General features: G+C 32.8%; 1 protein-coding gene across 3 annotated transcripts in view; it reads right to left on the reverse strand.

The window, feature by feature from the left end:
- Positions 1-18,702, reverse strand: part of RTKN2 (rhotekin 2) — a 72,034-nt gene that overhangs the window by 34,992 nt on the left and 18,340 nt on the right. For all 3 annotated transcript variants that reach the window (XM_042960630.1, XM_042960632.1, XM_042960631.1), the window contains 4 exons: positions 16,969-17,027; positions 11,820-11,873; positions 10,374-10,491; positions 8,053-8,247 (listed from right to left, as the gene is read on the reverse strand). In XM_042960630.1, coding sequence (XP_042816564.1) covers positions 8,053-8,247; positions 10,374-10,491; positions 11,820-11,873; positions 16,969-17,027 — 426 coding nt within the window. The remainder of the gene's footprint in view (positions 1-8,052; positions 8,248-10,373; positions 10,492-11,819; positions 11,874-16,968; positions 17,028-18,702) is intronic.

Below are 18,702 nucleotides of genomic sequence, written 5' to 3' on the forward strand. Positions count from 1 at the left end.
AGATAGGTGAGGAACAGTCACAGGTGGAAGAAAAACCAGGGAAATGGTATCCTGGAAGGCAAGTTAACAGAGGTAACATGATGAAAATGGACTACAGTGGTCTAACGGAGAGTAAGAGGTGAAGAAGTGGAGATAAGGTATATAGAAAACTCTTTTCTGTAAAGGATAGCTATGAAATGTGGCAGTAGGTATATGTTTGTAACAATGATGCAGTAAAAGAAAAATTGATAATGTGGGGGAGCGGGGTACATGTGCAGGACCTGACTTCTGAGTGGCTCAGAAGATGGGATCTAGTGTGCAAGAAGGCGGCCTTAGATGAGGGAAAGAATTCCCAAGGAAGGAAAGCAGCAAATAAAGACACAGATGCAGATAGGCTGGTAGATTTGGCAGATGAAGGACATGCAAGTTCTCTCCTGATTGTTTCAGCAGAGTCAGTGACATGTGAGACAAAGTCATCAGCTTTGAATGAGCAGAGAGGAAGGGAATCGGAGGCTTCGGAAGAGAGAGCAATGTGATGGGATATACTTCCCCTGAAGAGAGGCAAAGTGGAAAGGCATGGAAACTTAGTAGGATTGCTCAGTCATACTGAGAACTCACCTAAAGTTACTGATCATGTGTCTAAAGTAAGACCAGCCCCTTGGACTGTTTTTCTCCAGCTTCTTCATCTATTTCTCATGAACGCAGCTGCAGAGGATCTAAAAGGAGATTCAACCAAGGCTGGAGTTTTTCCAAGGTAAGTATGACATAAGGAGAAAAAGGCTAAGAAAAAATAAAGTGGTAAATCATGGAGTCTACTTTAAGTTCAAGGCAGAGCACTGAAGGGAACAAGCTGGAAATGTGGGAGGTGGATGCAGCAAGATACTTGCTATGAAGATCACAGAGCATATACAATTATTAATAACAACAAGTAACATAGTAACAACAATGGGGTGGACGACTGAAACAGGCAAAAGGACAAGATCACTGCAGGCAGGAGGTCATGGGACTGAGAGGTCAAGGTATTAGATGGATAGTCTACATGTCATTTTAAGTCCATCAAGAGAAACATCTGAAATAGTGGGAGGCAGGGAGAGGGAGAGAAAGAGATGAAGATACTTTTTGGGTTTATTTTTCAGAGTGACATTGTAATTTATTCTTACTAACCACTGAAAACATTTGAGTATTCTTCACCTGAGGAACAGCATCATTTCAATACATTGTATAATACAAAATGCTAGTGCTATGAGTGTGCACAGGAAGCAGCTGGGTTATAGGCTGCGCACCTGCACCAGGGCCCTGGAGAGGCAGAAGCTCAGAAAGCAACCTGTGTGGCAGAGTAGGCTGAAATTATGTGATCACCCAAGTATACGTTTATATTTTTTCTCAGGCCTTAAGAAATAATTGTAACTAAGGCAACTTTTCCTCAACATAGAACACATCTGCCTCTATTTCCAATGAATGATGTATCTGAAAATAACAATATGAGAAAGATTGTTGACAACTTCTAAGTCTGGTTAAATAAACTAAGAGCCAACTGCTAGATAATGTGGTCATTAAAATGATTATGTGAAGACTCTGTAATGAGCACAGAAAAAGAGCAAAATGTGTAATTATGAATATCTAAGTATCTCCCAAAGCTAGGTATTTAAAAACCTGAAAATCATCAGTTCAAAATTATAAAAAGTATTTGATTTAGAGTGGTGTGTGAATAACTTTTTTCTCTTCTAGATTCTATTTGATCGTTTTTATAATCAAATAATAAATGTGGTAGTACATTGGAAATCTCCCATAAAAATCAGAGACATGTGAAGAATTATAATAGCACATAGGTACAGCCTAAGGCATTTTGACAAGCAATATCTTTCTAAAGATTCACACTAACTACTCAAGGTAGGCAGGGCAGATAGTTTGGTCCATATTTTCAGATAAAGAAACTGAAGCTCAGAGAATATCACTGATTTGCCTATACCTAGCAAGTAGTATAATGGAAAGAGAACCCCACTATACTACACTTACTACCTTTATACTTCATTAAGAAATGGTTTAAAATTTTGGTACTTTTTCTGTTAAAACAGATACAAGCGACTATATTTCACCACTGCAAGAATTTTGAGTGCAGGGAGCATGACTCATTGACCTTGGAATCCAATGTGCCATATGATATAACTGCTGAATAATCATTTCTAAGATGAGTAAATGAAGAAATTACACCCAATGGCTGAGTACTCCTTAATTATGTTTGAACTCTGCATTGTCTTTCAAATGACCAAAACATTAACATCATTGTTCCTCAAAACATAAATAATCCATTTATTCTGGACAAGTGTTAAGATACTTGTTTTACAACTTCAATTTAATTTAAAATGTAGTATAATGGCTTATTTTTTTAAGTTAATACACCTTTTTGTCAAGTAAATAATCACTCTCAATTTTACCAGTTTTCACAAAATGATTGTTTAAAATGATGTATATTTATACAGTGACGAATAATGTTCGAAATAGTTCTCAAGGGGCATAAAATAGTGAACTCAGCTATTAGAGACACTGGGAAAATCCAGCTAAAGGAATTTCAGTAAGTGAGATTCCACAAATAAAATGAATAAATGAATCACATCAGGGAGCATGCTAAAAATTACCAAAAATGTTCACTGTCTTCTTTCAGATCAAACAATACTTTATGATGATATTTCAAGTTACTTCATTTTTAAACCATGACTAATTACAACGCCAATGCTTCCAAAACCAACAATGATCTCACTTTTAAAACATTCCTGTCAGGATAACATTTTCTTACTAAAACATTACACTCATTCCTTTTAGCCAACCCTAATATTGAGTTCCCAACAGTTTAATCAGCTACATTTTTTAATCAAATAGACCAATTGTTATAACATTTATGGCGGGGGGGGGGGGAGAGATTGGTTCAAAAATGCTATGAAAAAATAAATGACTAGTCTAAATGGTAGTCTAAAAACGCAAAAAGAACAGCTATATTTGGTGGTTATATGCCATATTACTAGAGAAGATCTATACAGCCCAAATTTGATCTTTTATGTCCATTTTGGTTAAAAATTAATAGCCATATTGGGAATCTTCTCATTGAACTAGATTACTATTAAAGAAACAAAACTGATTCCTTTATACATTCTGATCACTAGTGCTAGTCTCAAACTCCTATATGGTACTCACACGGTCAGTTAAGGAATTATCACTTAAGAGTGGTCCTAGGCTATGACTTTAACTAGTATACTCTGGATTCACATCAGAAACTCAGTAGAATACAGGTATTAGCAGAACATGAGTCAGTGAAATGTAAAAGATTTTACTTTGTCTTTGACCAACTTTAATTGGTATAAATAAGCAAATGGCATACAAGTTACATGGGAGCATGTTCACAAAGAAAATTAGTGTTTGGATTCAGGTATAAAACAAGTAAAATAACAAATCTAGTAGGAGAATGAACACTTCAAGACAAATAATGTCAGTCACTATTTTAAAATAACTTAACACCAATCACTCTCAAAACTTCTGCCAGACTTCAAAGAAAAATAGAGGTTAAATGCAAGTTCTAATATCACTTAGGTCATCTTCCATGAAATTATAAACAATGGTTTTAAATTTGAAAGTATCTGCTTACATTTTATAATCCTATGTTGTTTTTAAACTGCAATGCTTCAGCATAAGTTTGAAGAAAATAATTCAGAAAAAGCACTAGTCTCACAACAGTAAAAATAATAATAATGGAAAGAGCTACAATTCTTAAATGTTTACTATATTTTTATTTTTTTCAATCATTAATTTTTGAGGAACCTCCATACTGTTTTCCATAATGGTTGCACCAATTTACATTCTCACCAACAGTGCACCAGGGTCCCCATTTTCTCACCAATAGTTATTTCTTATCTTTTTTGATAACAGCTATTCTAACAGGTATGAGGTGATATCTCATTGTGGTTTTGATATGCATTTCCCTGATGATTTTTGATGTTGAACATATTTTCATGTGCCTGTTGGCCATTCATATGTCTTCTTTGGAAAAGTGTCTATTCGATCCTCTGCCCATATTTTAATTGGATTTTTTTTTTTTTTTTGGCTCTTAAGTTCTAACCCTTAGCAGATACATGATTTGCAAATATCTTGTCTCATTTAGTTGGCTGCCTGTTCACTTTGTTGATGATTACCCTCACTGTGTAGAAGTTTTTGAGTTTAATGTTACAATTCCACTCCTGGGTATTTATCTGAAGAAAATTAAAACAGTAATTCAAAAATGTGTATGCATCCGGATGTTCAATGTAGCGTTATTTAAAATAAGTGGGGCGCCTAGGTGGCTCAGTCGGTTAAGCGACTGACTTTGGCTCAGGTCATGATCTCATGGCTCGTGAGTTTGAGCCCCACGTTGGGCTCTGTGCTGAAGCTTGGAGCCTGGAGACTGGAGCCTGCTTCAGATTTTTGTGTCTCCCTCTCTCTCTGCCCCTCCCCTGCTCGTGCTCTGTCTCTGTCTCTCTCTCTCTCTGAAAAATAAATAAACATTGAAAAAATAATAAAAATAAAATAACCAAGATACGGAAGCAACCTAAGTGTCCATCAATGGATGGATAAAGAAGATGTTGTATATTTATATAATGGACGACTACTCAGCCATAAAAAAGAATGAAATCTTGCCCTTTGCAACAACATGGTTGAACTTTGAGGATATTATGCTAGTAAGTCAGACAGAAAAAGACAAACACCATATATACCATATGACTTCACTTCTATGTAGAACTTAAAAACAAAACAAATAGATACAAGAAAACTAATAAATACAGAGAACAGACTGGTGTTTGTGAGAGGGCAGGTGTGTTGGCGAATGGGCAAAATGAGTGAAAGGCAGTCAAGAGTTACAAGCTTCCAGTTATAAATAAGTCAAGAGGATGTAATTTACAGCATGGTATCTACAGTCAATATTGTTATTATGTTAATATTTGAATTAATATTGTATTTAATTAACATTGTATTAATATTTATACTATAACACATTTGTATTTGTACTATAATACATTTGTATTTAATACGTTGTATTAAATATAGTTAATATATATTAAATATTTAATACAATATAGTATTACTAAATATTACAATACTTTTTAATGACATTTTTATGAGAAAAGACTTACATCTTCTATGACTGTTTTTCAGTGGATAGGACCCATTCACTGAATCATGACATCAATTTATGATTCATAAACAGCATTTTTAAAAAACTAAATATAGAACAGAAAAGTCTGATCACGGTGTTATAAATAGGTAGGGCTAAGTACTGCCTCACGAAATCTATCTGCTTATTCTGCTGTACACTCAGTCATGAGGGTATTTCTTAGCATGGGTCTCAAGCAAAATAGACTGAAAGCTACAATGCTAGAATCCCAAAACATTTTCCATACCTGAAATATTTTGCTTTTTGTAATCATAGTAAAATTATTGACATGTTGAAGAGCCAACTCTATAGAGACATGCAAAGAAATTCTGGGAATGTAGACTGATCAACAGTTTTCTCAAGTAACAAACATAGGGGAGCCTGGGTGACTCAGGCAGTTAAGCATCTGACTCTTGATTTTGGCTCAGGTCATGATCTCATGGTCATGAGATCGAGCCCCACTTCAGGCTGGGTGCTGAGCCTAGAGTCTGCTTGGGATTCTCTCTCTCTCCCTTGCTCTCTGCCCCTCCCCCACTCATGCTCACTCGCTCTCGCTCTCTCTCGCTCTAAGTAAAATAGACATTTTTTAAGAAGAAAAGAAACATAACATAAAACTGTGAAGTAATAAATACAATGTTTGAAGAAAGTATCTGAAACAAACCAGGGCTCCTTGAAGAAACCAAGCCTGGGCAGAAAAATACAAGATGAATATCGAACACCTTGTGTCAGAAAAACAAAGAAGCTATCAGAGACTAGGTTGTGTCAAAAGCTGCAGGAGTCTCTGAAGATTTCCCACTGATCAAAGATGGGACAACTTGGCTTCAAAGAGAATAACAACTGTAACAGATTGAAACACAAATATATACAACAATTCAAGAGTTCAAATAAAATCAAACACTGATTACCTCCATGGTTGCTAGGACATCAATTTATTATTCTAAAATTGGGTAAATAAAAGAATCAAGTTTTTTTTTTCTCCCTTTCCTCCATCAATTTTTTGCACTTATACCCAGAGAATTCATGAAGGAAAGTTCTTGAGAAAATTCCAAGTTTAAAAAAAAAGGCATGATAAATTTAGAAAGTCAGCAAATTATAATCCTTAATGAAATAATCAGCAATAGCTGCTAAAACCATTAGATAAAAAATTGATAGGGAACTTTACAAAGGATGGATTAAGCTGGCAACACCTGAACCCACTGGTCAATCTGAACATAACTGTAAGTGGGACAAGTCCTCCTAATGGGAGACAGTAGGAAGTACCTATAATCAATATGATTATATTGATTCTTCAGAAAGAACCTGAATCAAATCAGTCCTCTAGATCTAACTACCAAACACAGGGGATAGAAAAAGTATTTAAAAAGACCACAAATTGGTGGACATCGTTGGAGGCATTTTGTCCATTGTTGGTGTAGTCAGTGTTTTGTAGTCCATCCATTACCTCATCTTAGGATCACCTAACTCTGATCTAACTGAGCCACCAAACGATCTGTAGTCCACTTTTTGCAATAACTATCAGTCTGAAAATGCCTCTTTATGGAAAGAGTGATCACATAATTCATCATTTAAATCTTGACACTTTTGTCTTGTTTTTTCAAATCTAGACACTTAAGAATGACAGGGGTACTAAAAATAATTACATATTTTTAAAAGTGTGTATGTATTGACCTACATGTTAATTTTATTAGAATGGCAGATCTATAAAGTCTGTTCACAAACGATTTTTAAAAATGAAATTATTTCTACAGAATGAAAGAAGAAAGGTATCATCATATATAAAAAATTTAATTATTTATATCTATTATCTGAACTCTAAAAATGACATATTCTTGGTATATGTTAATGTGCTTTAATCAGTTTCATAATATTCTGTCTAATATTCTGCCATTGGTATTTTTCTGATGAATATATTTTGTTCAACATGGTCTTAAGTTAAAGTTTTACATATAATTACAATCATCTTAAAGATTGCATTTTAAAATTAATAAACTTTAAAATTGTTAACACCTTTAAAGAAATAAAAAATAAAAAAATAAAAATAAAAAGACCACAAAGATGCAATTAGCTAAATTCAAAATATGGGAAATTCTACAAGATCTGATTTCTTCAATAAACAATGGCAAGAAAAAAGTAGACAGGGAATAATCAAAGACTAAAAGAAACTTAATCACTCAAATGGAACATTGTAGAACTTATCTGGATCCTGATTTGCACAAATTATAAGAGGACATTTTCACAATTGGGGCAATTTGAATACAGACTGGATATCAGATGATATTAAGGATTTATTTTTTATTTTGTTAGATGTGATTATGGTAATGAGGTTCTGTTATCAAGAGATAAAATATTGTTAAAAATCTGTAAGAATGATGCATGACATATATAGAAATCCAGTTAGACTAACACACAGCAAACACTCTGACATAAAGATAGTCCATTTTTGAGAAAAACATTCCAGGGGTGACTGACTGGCTCAGTAGGCTGAGCATCCAACTCTTGATTTTGGCTCAGGTCACCATTTCAGTTTGTGAAATCGAACCCTGTGTTAGACTCTGAGCTGGCAGCATGGAGCCTGCTTGGAATTCCCTCTTCTCTCTCTCTCTCTCTCTCTCTCTCAAAATAAATAAATAAACTTTAAAAAAAGAAAGAAAGAAAAACGTCTCTGCTTTTGTGGTAGATACTGGAATTCCAAATCACTAAAAAACACGGTTACCCAACTTCCTACTTTCAAAGGAAGATATTAAGGATACCTCAATTGGGTGAGTGTCAGTTTTGTTTCTGCTTCAGGATGTTATTTCCATTTAACATGTAAATTTCTACTCCACATACAATACTTCAAAATGTCACAAATATATAGTAATACTATGTCACTATAAATACTGTATGAAAAAACTTACGAAATAGCACAACTGTAGGACAAGCATGTTTCATGATCTTCTTGAAGCACCAAATTTATTTTCTTCCCTGTAGCTTTACTTATAGATGTCTTCAGCTTCTTGGCTAGTTTCTTTGGTGTGTTGGTTATAGAAGATTCTTCTGTACAGCAGCTATATACTTCTACCTTTATCTGAAAGTCTGGCCCTGCTTCATTACTAAAATCAAGAGCATTCATAATGTTAGAAATTTAACTTGGTAGAAAATAAAATCGTAACACCCTTTGATGTTTTCATAACATTTGAAATCACAATTTGAAATGAGTTTATGTTAATATATGTTAATGAGGCAGAATCTCCCTGTGTTTATTTAGTATCTAAATGACCTGAGAGAGTCACTGCAACTTCCAGAGCTTCTAAAATAGGGCAAAGTTAACTCAATTCAATCTATGTATACAGGCATAGTACTAAAGAAAAAGGATAACAAGCAAGCAAGAAACAGTATAAAGTGCTATACTACAAGGCAGGAACTCCTTGAGGGAGAGTGCTGCCTGGGTAATCTCTGTATTCTTAACTTAGCATAAAAGGTACTCAATGCATTATTATACCCATATGCAAGAATTCCGCAATTTTAGCAAATGCTAAGATTGGCTTTACCCTTTTCCAGACACAGTGAACTACCTTTGCTATAAAAGATTGCGGTGGTGTTACTAACAATAAAATTTACTTAAAACCGCAAGAGAGGGCCATCAGCGGTAGATGTTGCCTTAGATGGAAGATCCATCAGTCTTAGAGAATAAAAATGGCCAATCTATAGTTTGGATACACCCAAGGAGTAACTCCCAGATATTTTTATAGTTTACTTGGCAACTTTTAAACATACAGTATTCCTGGTAATGACTAACAAATGTCAATATTTAGAGAAAAACCAGAGACTCATAAATATTAAATACTTATTAAAAGCAATCATAACAAAGGCACATTTTTAAACAACATTTAGAACATTTGTCAGCAGTTATTTTTGGAACAATTTAAAATATTTACAGAATTTTTGTAAAAATTATAAATCACGTGTTGTCTTCCCAAGTAACTCACATCATTCTTTCAATGAAAAAAAATCATACTTTTGCCTTTGTGGTAAAAAAAAATAATAACAAAGTGATGTGAAGTAAAGAGATCATTAAAAGGACAATTTTGGTAGAAAAAAAATGCACTAGCAAAGTTGATAATGGAAATAAATGTATTTAGATAACTAAGGAAATTTATCCTTTTAGTCTCAATTCTGTAAACATTTGGTGATATTTTGGGGATCCTAAATAAATTCCTTATTCCTTTGGTTCAAAAGAGTTTGTAAGAAGGCCTGCACAACTGCTAATAACTCAGAACAGTACATGTTATTTTTCCATGCTGCACAGTTATTTATGGGACACTGGACAGAAGCCACAAAACATGGCTTGCAATAGTTTTTCTAATGTTACGTGAGTGGCAAAACTACTCTCAAATCTCAACTGTTTACCTCCATAGCTGAAAATGGCAAAAGACGTGGACATTCAATTTTACTTAACTATTAGTTAAGTAGCTATTAATATCTAGATACAAAGATGGTGTTTTTGAAACCCTGAAAGAAATACAAATCACACACTGATTTAGGCCAATAGCACCTCTGAAAGGGCCAGGAAAAACTTATGTTAGTTAAAAATGATTTCTATGGCTACCTGAGGAGTTCCTTCTGGCTCTGTATTATGACCACAATAAAATGAGCCTGTAAAAGAGCAGGGGCAATAAAAACAACCCTGAGGATCACCCAATCTTTTATTGTTTTGAAGTACATGAAAGGAGCACTCCATAAGAAAAAGAACATCTTGAAATTTTACCAAAGTGCTTTTCCTATGGTACATATTTCAGGACTATCTTATAAGTAAAGTTGTTATAACTATTTTAGTATTGCTATACCTAAACATCCTGTAGGAAATGTAATAACCTGTTTTATGCCCCAAATTCACTCTCTAGAAAATACTGGTATAATGAGACTCCATTGTATTCATAGCTTGGTTAATAATAACACTATAAATATTAATAAAAATTAATAAAAATTTACCATATCCAATGAGTCAAATATTTACTAATACTACATGATTTCTACTTTATTTTACGTTGAAAAGTTTCAAATGCAAAAATGGACTTCTTTTGAATAATTTTCAAAATCAATTTAACATTTAAACACCTTAATGCTTCAAAAATAATCCAAAGACCCAAAAATTTTGTCTTCCTTTAAAGAATTTTAAAATTTTAGAATTTTAGAATTTTAAATTATTCTCATTCTTTGAAGATTTAAATATACTTACAATATAGTTACATTTTCAAAACATATATCTGTGGTTGTTTTATCCACAATCACCATGTCAGTATCAAAAACTTCAGCTCCCATTTTGAATAAACAGAAAATGGCATAGTGCTGTGATCCTAGGGAAAAAAGAGTGCCCCATGAGATGTATCATACCTATATTATGTTAAAAGCTCCTTGAAAATGACAAAGTTATCTCAAATATTTATTAATAGACTCTTATTTTCATACATGGTACACTGTAACCTTAACTTTTTATAGTGACTGCTCTGTCAGTACACGTTAATACCTTACCCAACCAGAACAAAGCAACTAAGCCAGGAAGTATCAAACATTAAAACCGAAAATATAGGCCTCTCAGCAGCCTACTGTAACCACCACATTCATAAATTTTATTCCTAGAAAACTCTTTAAGCTTTAATTAATAGCAAATTTATTATTGTATATATACTACTAGACCTCTGTCATTTGGCATCCAAGTCTATTTAAGAAGTTCTCTATTGTGAGAGACCAAAAGCAGGCACGTTAACAACAGCAAAACATTTTCCACCAAACTGACAGCAAGGGAGGAAACCACAAAAACAATAAAAAGTAGACATGTGAGTCCAAAAAACATAGCTGCTGAGCCTCTTAATTTGGTGATGTTTTTTAAAAGTATGAGGTGATTAAAGGGCCAAAACCTCATTATTGAGAAAATGTAGCTCTTCAGAAAAACTTATTCTCCATAGTAATCAGAAAGATACGCTTAATCCCCATATGCATTCCATTTTAAAGTAAATTATATTTCCTAATTGAATAACAAATATACTAACCTGATTTTGGATTCTTCATATAAAACTAATTATGCTCAATATGATTCAGTTTTTAAAGTATGAAGAACAAAGCTATCACAATAGACAAGAAAGATAAAGGATTATCATATCTTTTCTGCTTTGCCTCTAACAGCTAGAAATCATTTGAGGTTAATTTCTATGACCTTAGCAATACATGGATTTGTGAAGACTATATAAAGCCATAAAATGCTGAAGGGGGAAAAATCAGATCAAGCTAAAAATCTTTCTCTTTTACATCCTATTAAATAATCTGAAGTAACAAAACAAGGCAGAAAAGATCTCCCAGATTCTGGTCAGATAGAAATGCTGCCTTTACCTTTTCTCCTTAAACATTTTCCTTTGTTACACACTTCTCTTCCCCACAACCTGTAACTGTCCTTGCCTAGGTTCCAATCAACAACTACAAGTACATCAGATAGGCATTATCTTAGTAAGTATCAAGCAATTACAACATATTTACTAAAACTAGGAAAAAACACAGTTCAGCAAGATACTGCTTATTCTGTCAAATGACATCAATTTATTTCACCATGGAAGCAGCTCTTCTCTCAATAATCACAAATTTACTATACCCTAAAGAATACATTCCAATTATAAATTAAAATCATACATACGTTCTTTGTTGCTGAAGTGATCAGAGTCTTTCCACATTAGTGGTATTCGAATGTCTACAAAGGAGGGGAAAAAGAAATGACAAGTAATAGTCTTGATAAATTTCATTTCTTAGAGTGAAATAAACCTCTGAATTCCATAATAGATTCTGACCATTAAAGCCAATATAAAATTTATTATTTAAATATTCTAACACAGGCAATATTTTCTCAAAAATAGCTTAGACCAGGAATATAAAATCTGTTCTATTTATTTAAATAATTTACTAAAAAATCCTACCAATTATGACTCAAGAAATTAAGTAAGATCTGTAATACGCTTATGCCATAACATTTTCATTTTGTAATTTATGTTTTTGAAATAGTTGAATTTCTCCTTTGGGTAAGCAGTAGCAACAAACATAGCTAAAAACATTTCAAAACCATAAAATAGTAGATAGAAAGGACTTCAAGGCTTCTACTATGCAAACTTGAAAGATGAAAACTCCATGACTTGTCTAAGATCATTGTTTGTGACATACAGACCAAATTCATTCCATTAAGAAGATTTAACCTGTCTACAAAAGAATTTGCAAGATCTTTGTATATTCATGTTACAAACTACACAAACTACAGCATTTCCCTTAAGAAAACTAAAAAGAGCAATGCATTCCTTCCTTCAGACCAGGAAAAAGGTATATATTCTAAAAGTGATGGAAATACATTTTCTCTCGTTCACACATGCTTCAAATTTGAAAGTAATTGTGTTAATGATCCTTATTTCAGATGTTAATCTAGACCTTTGTCACAGTCAAAATTTTTCCTTCTTAGCTTCCTCCATCCTTCCCTTTACTTTTAATACTCAATTAACAATTTTCCCCTGACATTCCTATGTTATCTATATACCTTCAAAGAGAATCAAAGTTCTACCAAATAGATTAAGATGTATGAATTACAGCATAACACAGGACAGTAGAAAGCTCAATGGTAAAGTGAAATTTGTTTTAATTACTCAGAGTATAAATACCTCAAACCTTTGTGGAAAATTTCTCTAAGACATTTCCCAATTACACTTAGGACATTTATGTGCATGTTTTTATACCTATTAATTATGCCACTTTCAAATACCTTCAACTCTTTATGAACATAAGCTATTTGGCTACATTTCTGTTGTGCTTCACTTTAAATCCTATGATCCTTTGTCCACATTTTCATTTGTTTAGAATTCTTTTTAAGGTTCTTAATGCCTATTTCTAATTTCCTTTCTAGAAAAGCTTTACAATACTCCTTCATCCCTACCCTATCCAACCAGGTAGGTATGTATGAGTGCCCTTACCACTGCTGCCTTAGCAGTTTTAATAAAAAATATTACTTATTGGGCTCTCTCTATGTACCAAGCTAAATACTTTATATACATCTCATCCAACTATAATTTTAAAAATATATTTACTAATTTAATAGTCAATTGATAAGATTTGTTTAGATTTGTATTTTCTTGATTAACAAGAAGAATGTCAACACATTTATTAGTCAGTTCAGTGAATATTTGTATCCGTGACCCACTTTTTTCTTTACATAGTTTATGGTTTATACTTTTAAAAGTTAATTATTTAATCTATATGAGAATATTGGGTATATGTAATAAAAATATAAAGATTCTTCCTATAACAATAATTGTTCCAACTCCATTTATATATCTAATAGGACTTCTCTTCCTTGCTGATTTAATGATTAAATGGCTCTTTATCATATATGCCATTCTGACTAAGTATCTCTTCTTTGGCTATAAGCTTTATAGATCTAATTGAATCATTTATTAATTACTGTCTATCCTAGTACCAATACCATACTATTATGACTACAGAATCTTTATAATACACTTTGTCATCGGTTAGAAATATATCCTTCCAAAACATCTTATTCCCAATTGCTAATTTCTTTATGTGAATTTTAGAAATATATTGTCAAAACTCCCCCTCCAAAATGTTTCATTAGAATTCTACTGTCCAAATTAATTTGAGAGCCATTAACTTTATAATATTCTGTCAATATATACAGTAGCATGATACAGTCATCCTTACATTTTTATTAAGGTTATGCTTGGGGTATTTGATGTTTTTGGTTTTTTGCTATTTTTATTGTAAAAGAGACCCTTTTGCCATATTTTCTAACTGGTTATTGCTGGTTTTGAGAGATTACCACTTTTTGTATATTTATCTTGAATCTAGCCACTTTTACTGAATTCTTTATTAGTTCAAATAGTGTTTCAGTAGCTTTCCTTAGATTTTCTAGGTATGCAATTTCTTATTTTAAAATAGTATTCAGTTTCTCTATTTCTTTTTAGCAGTTTCATCTTTCATTCTTGCTATTTTAGCTGCAATTTCTAAAACTGTGTTAAAATTATATTGATATAATAGACATTTTTACTTTGTTCTTCATTTTAATGGGATTGTCTTTATTGTTTTATAATTATGACTTGGCTGCTACCCTGTCAAAGAGCCTGCTTCTTGCTTGACCACAGTTGCTGACTCATTTCATTTCACAACTGTTCTTGTTCACAGCTGTTCTTGTCCTATTAGGGTGGTATTAACCATTTACACTATCTTGGGAGGAACATGAACCCTGACTTTCTCTGCTATACACCAATAGTCTATGGCATATAGCAGTCTTGCCTTTTCCCATGCCTAGCTAAGTCAAATCCTTGAGAGAAGGCACACATTTCTTATCTATTTACCAGGTGGTCTATTTACTGTTCAGATGACAAAGGATGTGTAACCTACCAATATGTGTTTTAATTCAGCTTCAAATAGTAGAAATTCCTTACAGATTCTTGCAAATGGTTGACTCAGTTTTAGTTTACAGTACTCTTGCTTTTGTCTCTTTTTATGTCTTCATTGACACTTGTATTATAAAATGAAAAGACTTATGTAATACAATGGCTAACTTGATGCTATCAAGTCCTAGAAGTCTTTCTATTATTTTTAAAAGTAAAAACTTTTGTTTTTGAACTTTGTGAACTGACTTGGCTTTAGATATTGAATTAGTAGTCAGTGAATAAGCTAAGACAATTGCTACAATACAATTATTTGGTACTTAGTAGGAATGATCAGGATATACCTGAATTATTCTTTTTAATTTTGTAATGATCTGGCCATGAGTGGTAAAGCTGAAAATGGAAAACCCAGGTTTCACCTAGTAATCAGAGAAAACTCAGAACATTATGAAACTTTGTAGCAAATATTCATTTTGATCAAAATCAAAGTCACATTTTCATCCCAATGTCAAAAGAAAATATGTTTCGTTTTAAGGTGAATTCGTTTTTAATTTTCTTCATTTATTTTTTTACAAATTTTTTACAAATATACAGATAAGATATAATTAAGACTAAGCAAAGATGAAAAGAAATTACATATGTAATTTTCTGAGACTTCCAGTTCCTTAAGTTAATTTAAAATTATCTTTTGGAAAGAAGGAACACATGCAGAAATAAGTTTAATTTCTACACTGAAGTATTTGTGGTCAGGAAAATAGTTTTTTTTTCTTATTTTAACTGATTTTACTTTATCACTCTTCTAAATGTACAGTAAATGCTATTTTCACAAATTGCTGTAGCCAATAAACTATTATAAGATGTCAATAGATGTTAAGTCTATCATGTCATTTGAATCTTCAAGAGCAATTTAACATATCTCATTTGTGTACTTACTGGCACTAAATCAGAAGCAAGAAATAGAAGATTATGTTTAAAGTATTTTTAGAAAATCTCCCTTAAAGATCAATAATATTTTACTTATTCACATTAAAATGTATTGAACATAGTGCACAACTATGTAAAGGTACTGTGTTTGGCATCAAAAGCATATAAGGAGGTATAAAACATGTTTTATTCCAGTCTTATAATTGGAAAGATGAAAACATGAATATAAATAACCATAAAACAAGCAACAGATTTTTATACAGTTATTTTTCTGAAGAATTTTTGCTGAGGGCAATTCCTATGATTTAGGACAATTACATCCTGTAAAATCCAAATCTATCCTTCCTGCATGAGAATTTTGTTTATCCATAAAGACATTTCTAAAAACAGTTCCTTGGGTGAGAGAGCCTGAAATGCAGCAGCATGTTCCCTGGAGCTAAGAGAACAAGGCTTCGGGCCAATGAAACAAGCTAGTTATTACTCAAGGGGTGATGGAGGTCTGCTGTACCCAAAATGTACTGATGAGATAATATTTGTAAAAGGTACATTATCTAACTAGTGTACACGAGTCGGCCTTGTGTTCATTTCAATCTGTGGCATCTCCAAGCCACTGTCTAGTTTCCTTAACACTTTGGAGAAACTGAGACAACAGAGCATTAAGTGCCATCTAGTGGTAAAGGGTCTTCTATCTGCATTAGGAATTCAAAGAAAGAAAACATCATTTCCAGCTGGAATGATAACAGGGAAGGCTTTATAGATGAGCAAACAGATCGCAAAGATAATATAGTTATTTCAAGAGCTAATTGGCTGTCAGAAGCAGGCAGTGTATTGACGGAACAGGGAGAGAAATGTCTGGCTAAAGCAGACAGTTTATGTACAGGAGTAGAAGATATGGCTAGAAAAAGAGTTGGGTCAGAAGGGAAAACTCTGGGGAAGAGAGGAGTTTGGTTTTTATCCTATGGAAAACAAGAAACAGTCATCCATCCAATCAACATCAATGAGCAATTACTACGCACAAGCACCATGCTGGCTTCAGGGTGAGGGGCAAGACAAACACTGTCCCAACCCAGGAGCTTCTAGCCTGGACAAACATTAAAAATATTATTGAAACTTCTGAGCAGAAAAGGAACAGAGAGTCAAAGATTTGAGTTTGCAGTCCAGCTCAATGACTTACAGGAAGTTATTTAATCTTCAAGTCTAGGAAAAGAGAACTATCCTACCTATTTCACAAAACTACGCTGAACAGAAAACCGCATAATATATGTAGTACGTATGGAACAGCTTTTCCAAACTGTAAAATCTTACACAAAAGTACAGCAAATGATAAAAACAGTGTTTTAGAACAAATATAGATAGAGGTATGCAAAATAAAATGAAAGAAAAGAATGGGCGCAGGGAATTGAAATCCCACCAGTTCTAGGAAGATAATTTATACAACTTATTCAGCAATACAAAAACAACCCATCTACAGCATACCTGATATGGCAATCTTTCCTTTACATGCCGCTCGTTCTTTACTTTCAAAATTCGCATCACTGTCAAAAGGAAAAAAAACCTAATGAAAAAAAGATCTTTTCTAATAAGCAATGTTTTAATAACCTTTCACAAATGCCTAAATATTAAAACGTGACATATATCCATGCATAATAATGACTTCCAGTTAATATAAACTACTTGATTCAAACTTCAAGATGTTTGGTCAACAGCTAGCTGGCTTTAAGAGAAATACATACAGACACTCTCTTTGATTTTTCTTGTAAGCTTTACATTTCCTGATGATTATATACTGGGTTACTCTACAATGAAAGTCTTCTGTGAACATTTATTTATAAGCAAGATGTACAATATTTGGAAGTGTCCTAGGAAGTGTAATACCTTGGATCACCACTTCACAAATTATATTTCTAACTTACCACATTATAGTTGCCTGAAAAAGTTAAAGAGCTTCCCAACCATGAACTTGCTGCTCAGGAGTACTTTTTCCTTATAAAAACCTAACAAATATCAAAAAAATTATTCTCCGCTATACATTTATATGCAATAATATCATATATCATTCATTTCCTTGAAATTCAAAAAAACTACATACTAAAACAATAAATTAACTCAGGTGCTAAAGGAAGGGAGTGGCTCTGCAGAGAGAATAAAATGGGGAGAGGAAAACATTATCATGACAATAGAAAAAAATCTTAAGTAAAAAATCTCAAGTAAAAAAATCTCTAGGTATACAAGAAACTCCCAGATCTGACTTTAGAATACACTATTATGATAAAAAAAAAAATTTCAAAATAGTTATCTCCTGCTAAATCAAATCAATCCCTTGAATATTTTCTAATTTTCTATTTCCTAATATCCTGCACTTAGAAATTAGCATTCAGGGGCGCTTAGGTGGCTCAGTCAGTTAAGCATCCAGCTTCGGTTCAGGTCATGATCTCAAGGTTCTGGGCTCAAGCCCCACATCAGGCTCCGTGCTGACATTATGGAGCCTGCTTGGGATTCTCCCTCTCTGTCTCTGCTCCTCCCCCACTAGCACTTTCTCGCTTTCTCTCAAAATAAATAAACCTAAAAAAAAAAAAGAAGAAGAAATTAGCATTCCATTTCTGGGACAATATTTCCAAGAGTATTCTTTGCACATTTTTTTTTTTTTTTTTTGGTCTCCACTTAATTTGGTTAGCTAATTAACTACTGGCTAATTTAATTAGGTACTTCAAATATGTGATAAGATAAAAACTTTCCATTTGAATACTGTTTCATTCTAAGAGAGCTTTTGGAGATTGGGGGGGATTTTAAGTATAACTAACTTTCAGAAGAGTATGACACCATCTCATTGCATTTCAGTAGGCTTGTTAAAAAGATTGCAAAGATATTATCATATGCCAAAACTTGAAAACAAAATATATAAGTCTACTTCTCTTACTCTCTTACTGAATTAAGCACATAAGCATTTTAGGCAAAATAATACACTGATGTACTTAAGTTGATAAACTTACATAAGACAAGTATATAATTATTTTTAGAACTACATGAGGTATAACTAAAGTAATGTAGTAGATTTAAAGCCATAAACTCTCAGGATACTATCTAATTACTTTATGGTCGCACTAGTATTTAAGTTAAAATAGGGAATTCATTAAGTAAAAAATAAAAGTACTCATTGATTATTTCAAGATAATGTTTCACTGAATCATAAGTTTAAAAAGAGTCAAGTTC

The sequence above is a fragment of the Panthera tigris genome, chromosome D2 (genome assembly GCF_018350195.1).
Source record: "Panthera tigris isolate Pti1 chromosome D2, P.tigris_Pti1_mat1.1, whole genome shotgun sequence".
Classification (NCBI taxonomy): Eukaryota; Metazoa; Chordata; class Mammalia; order Carnivora; family Felidae; genus Panthera; species Panthera tigris.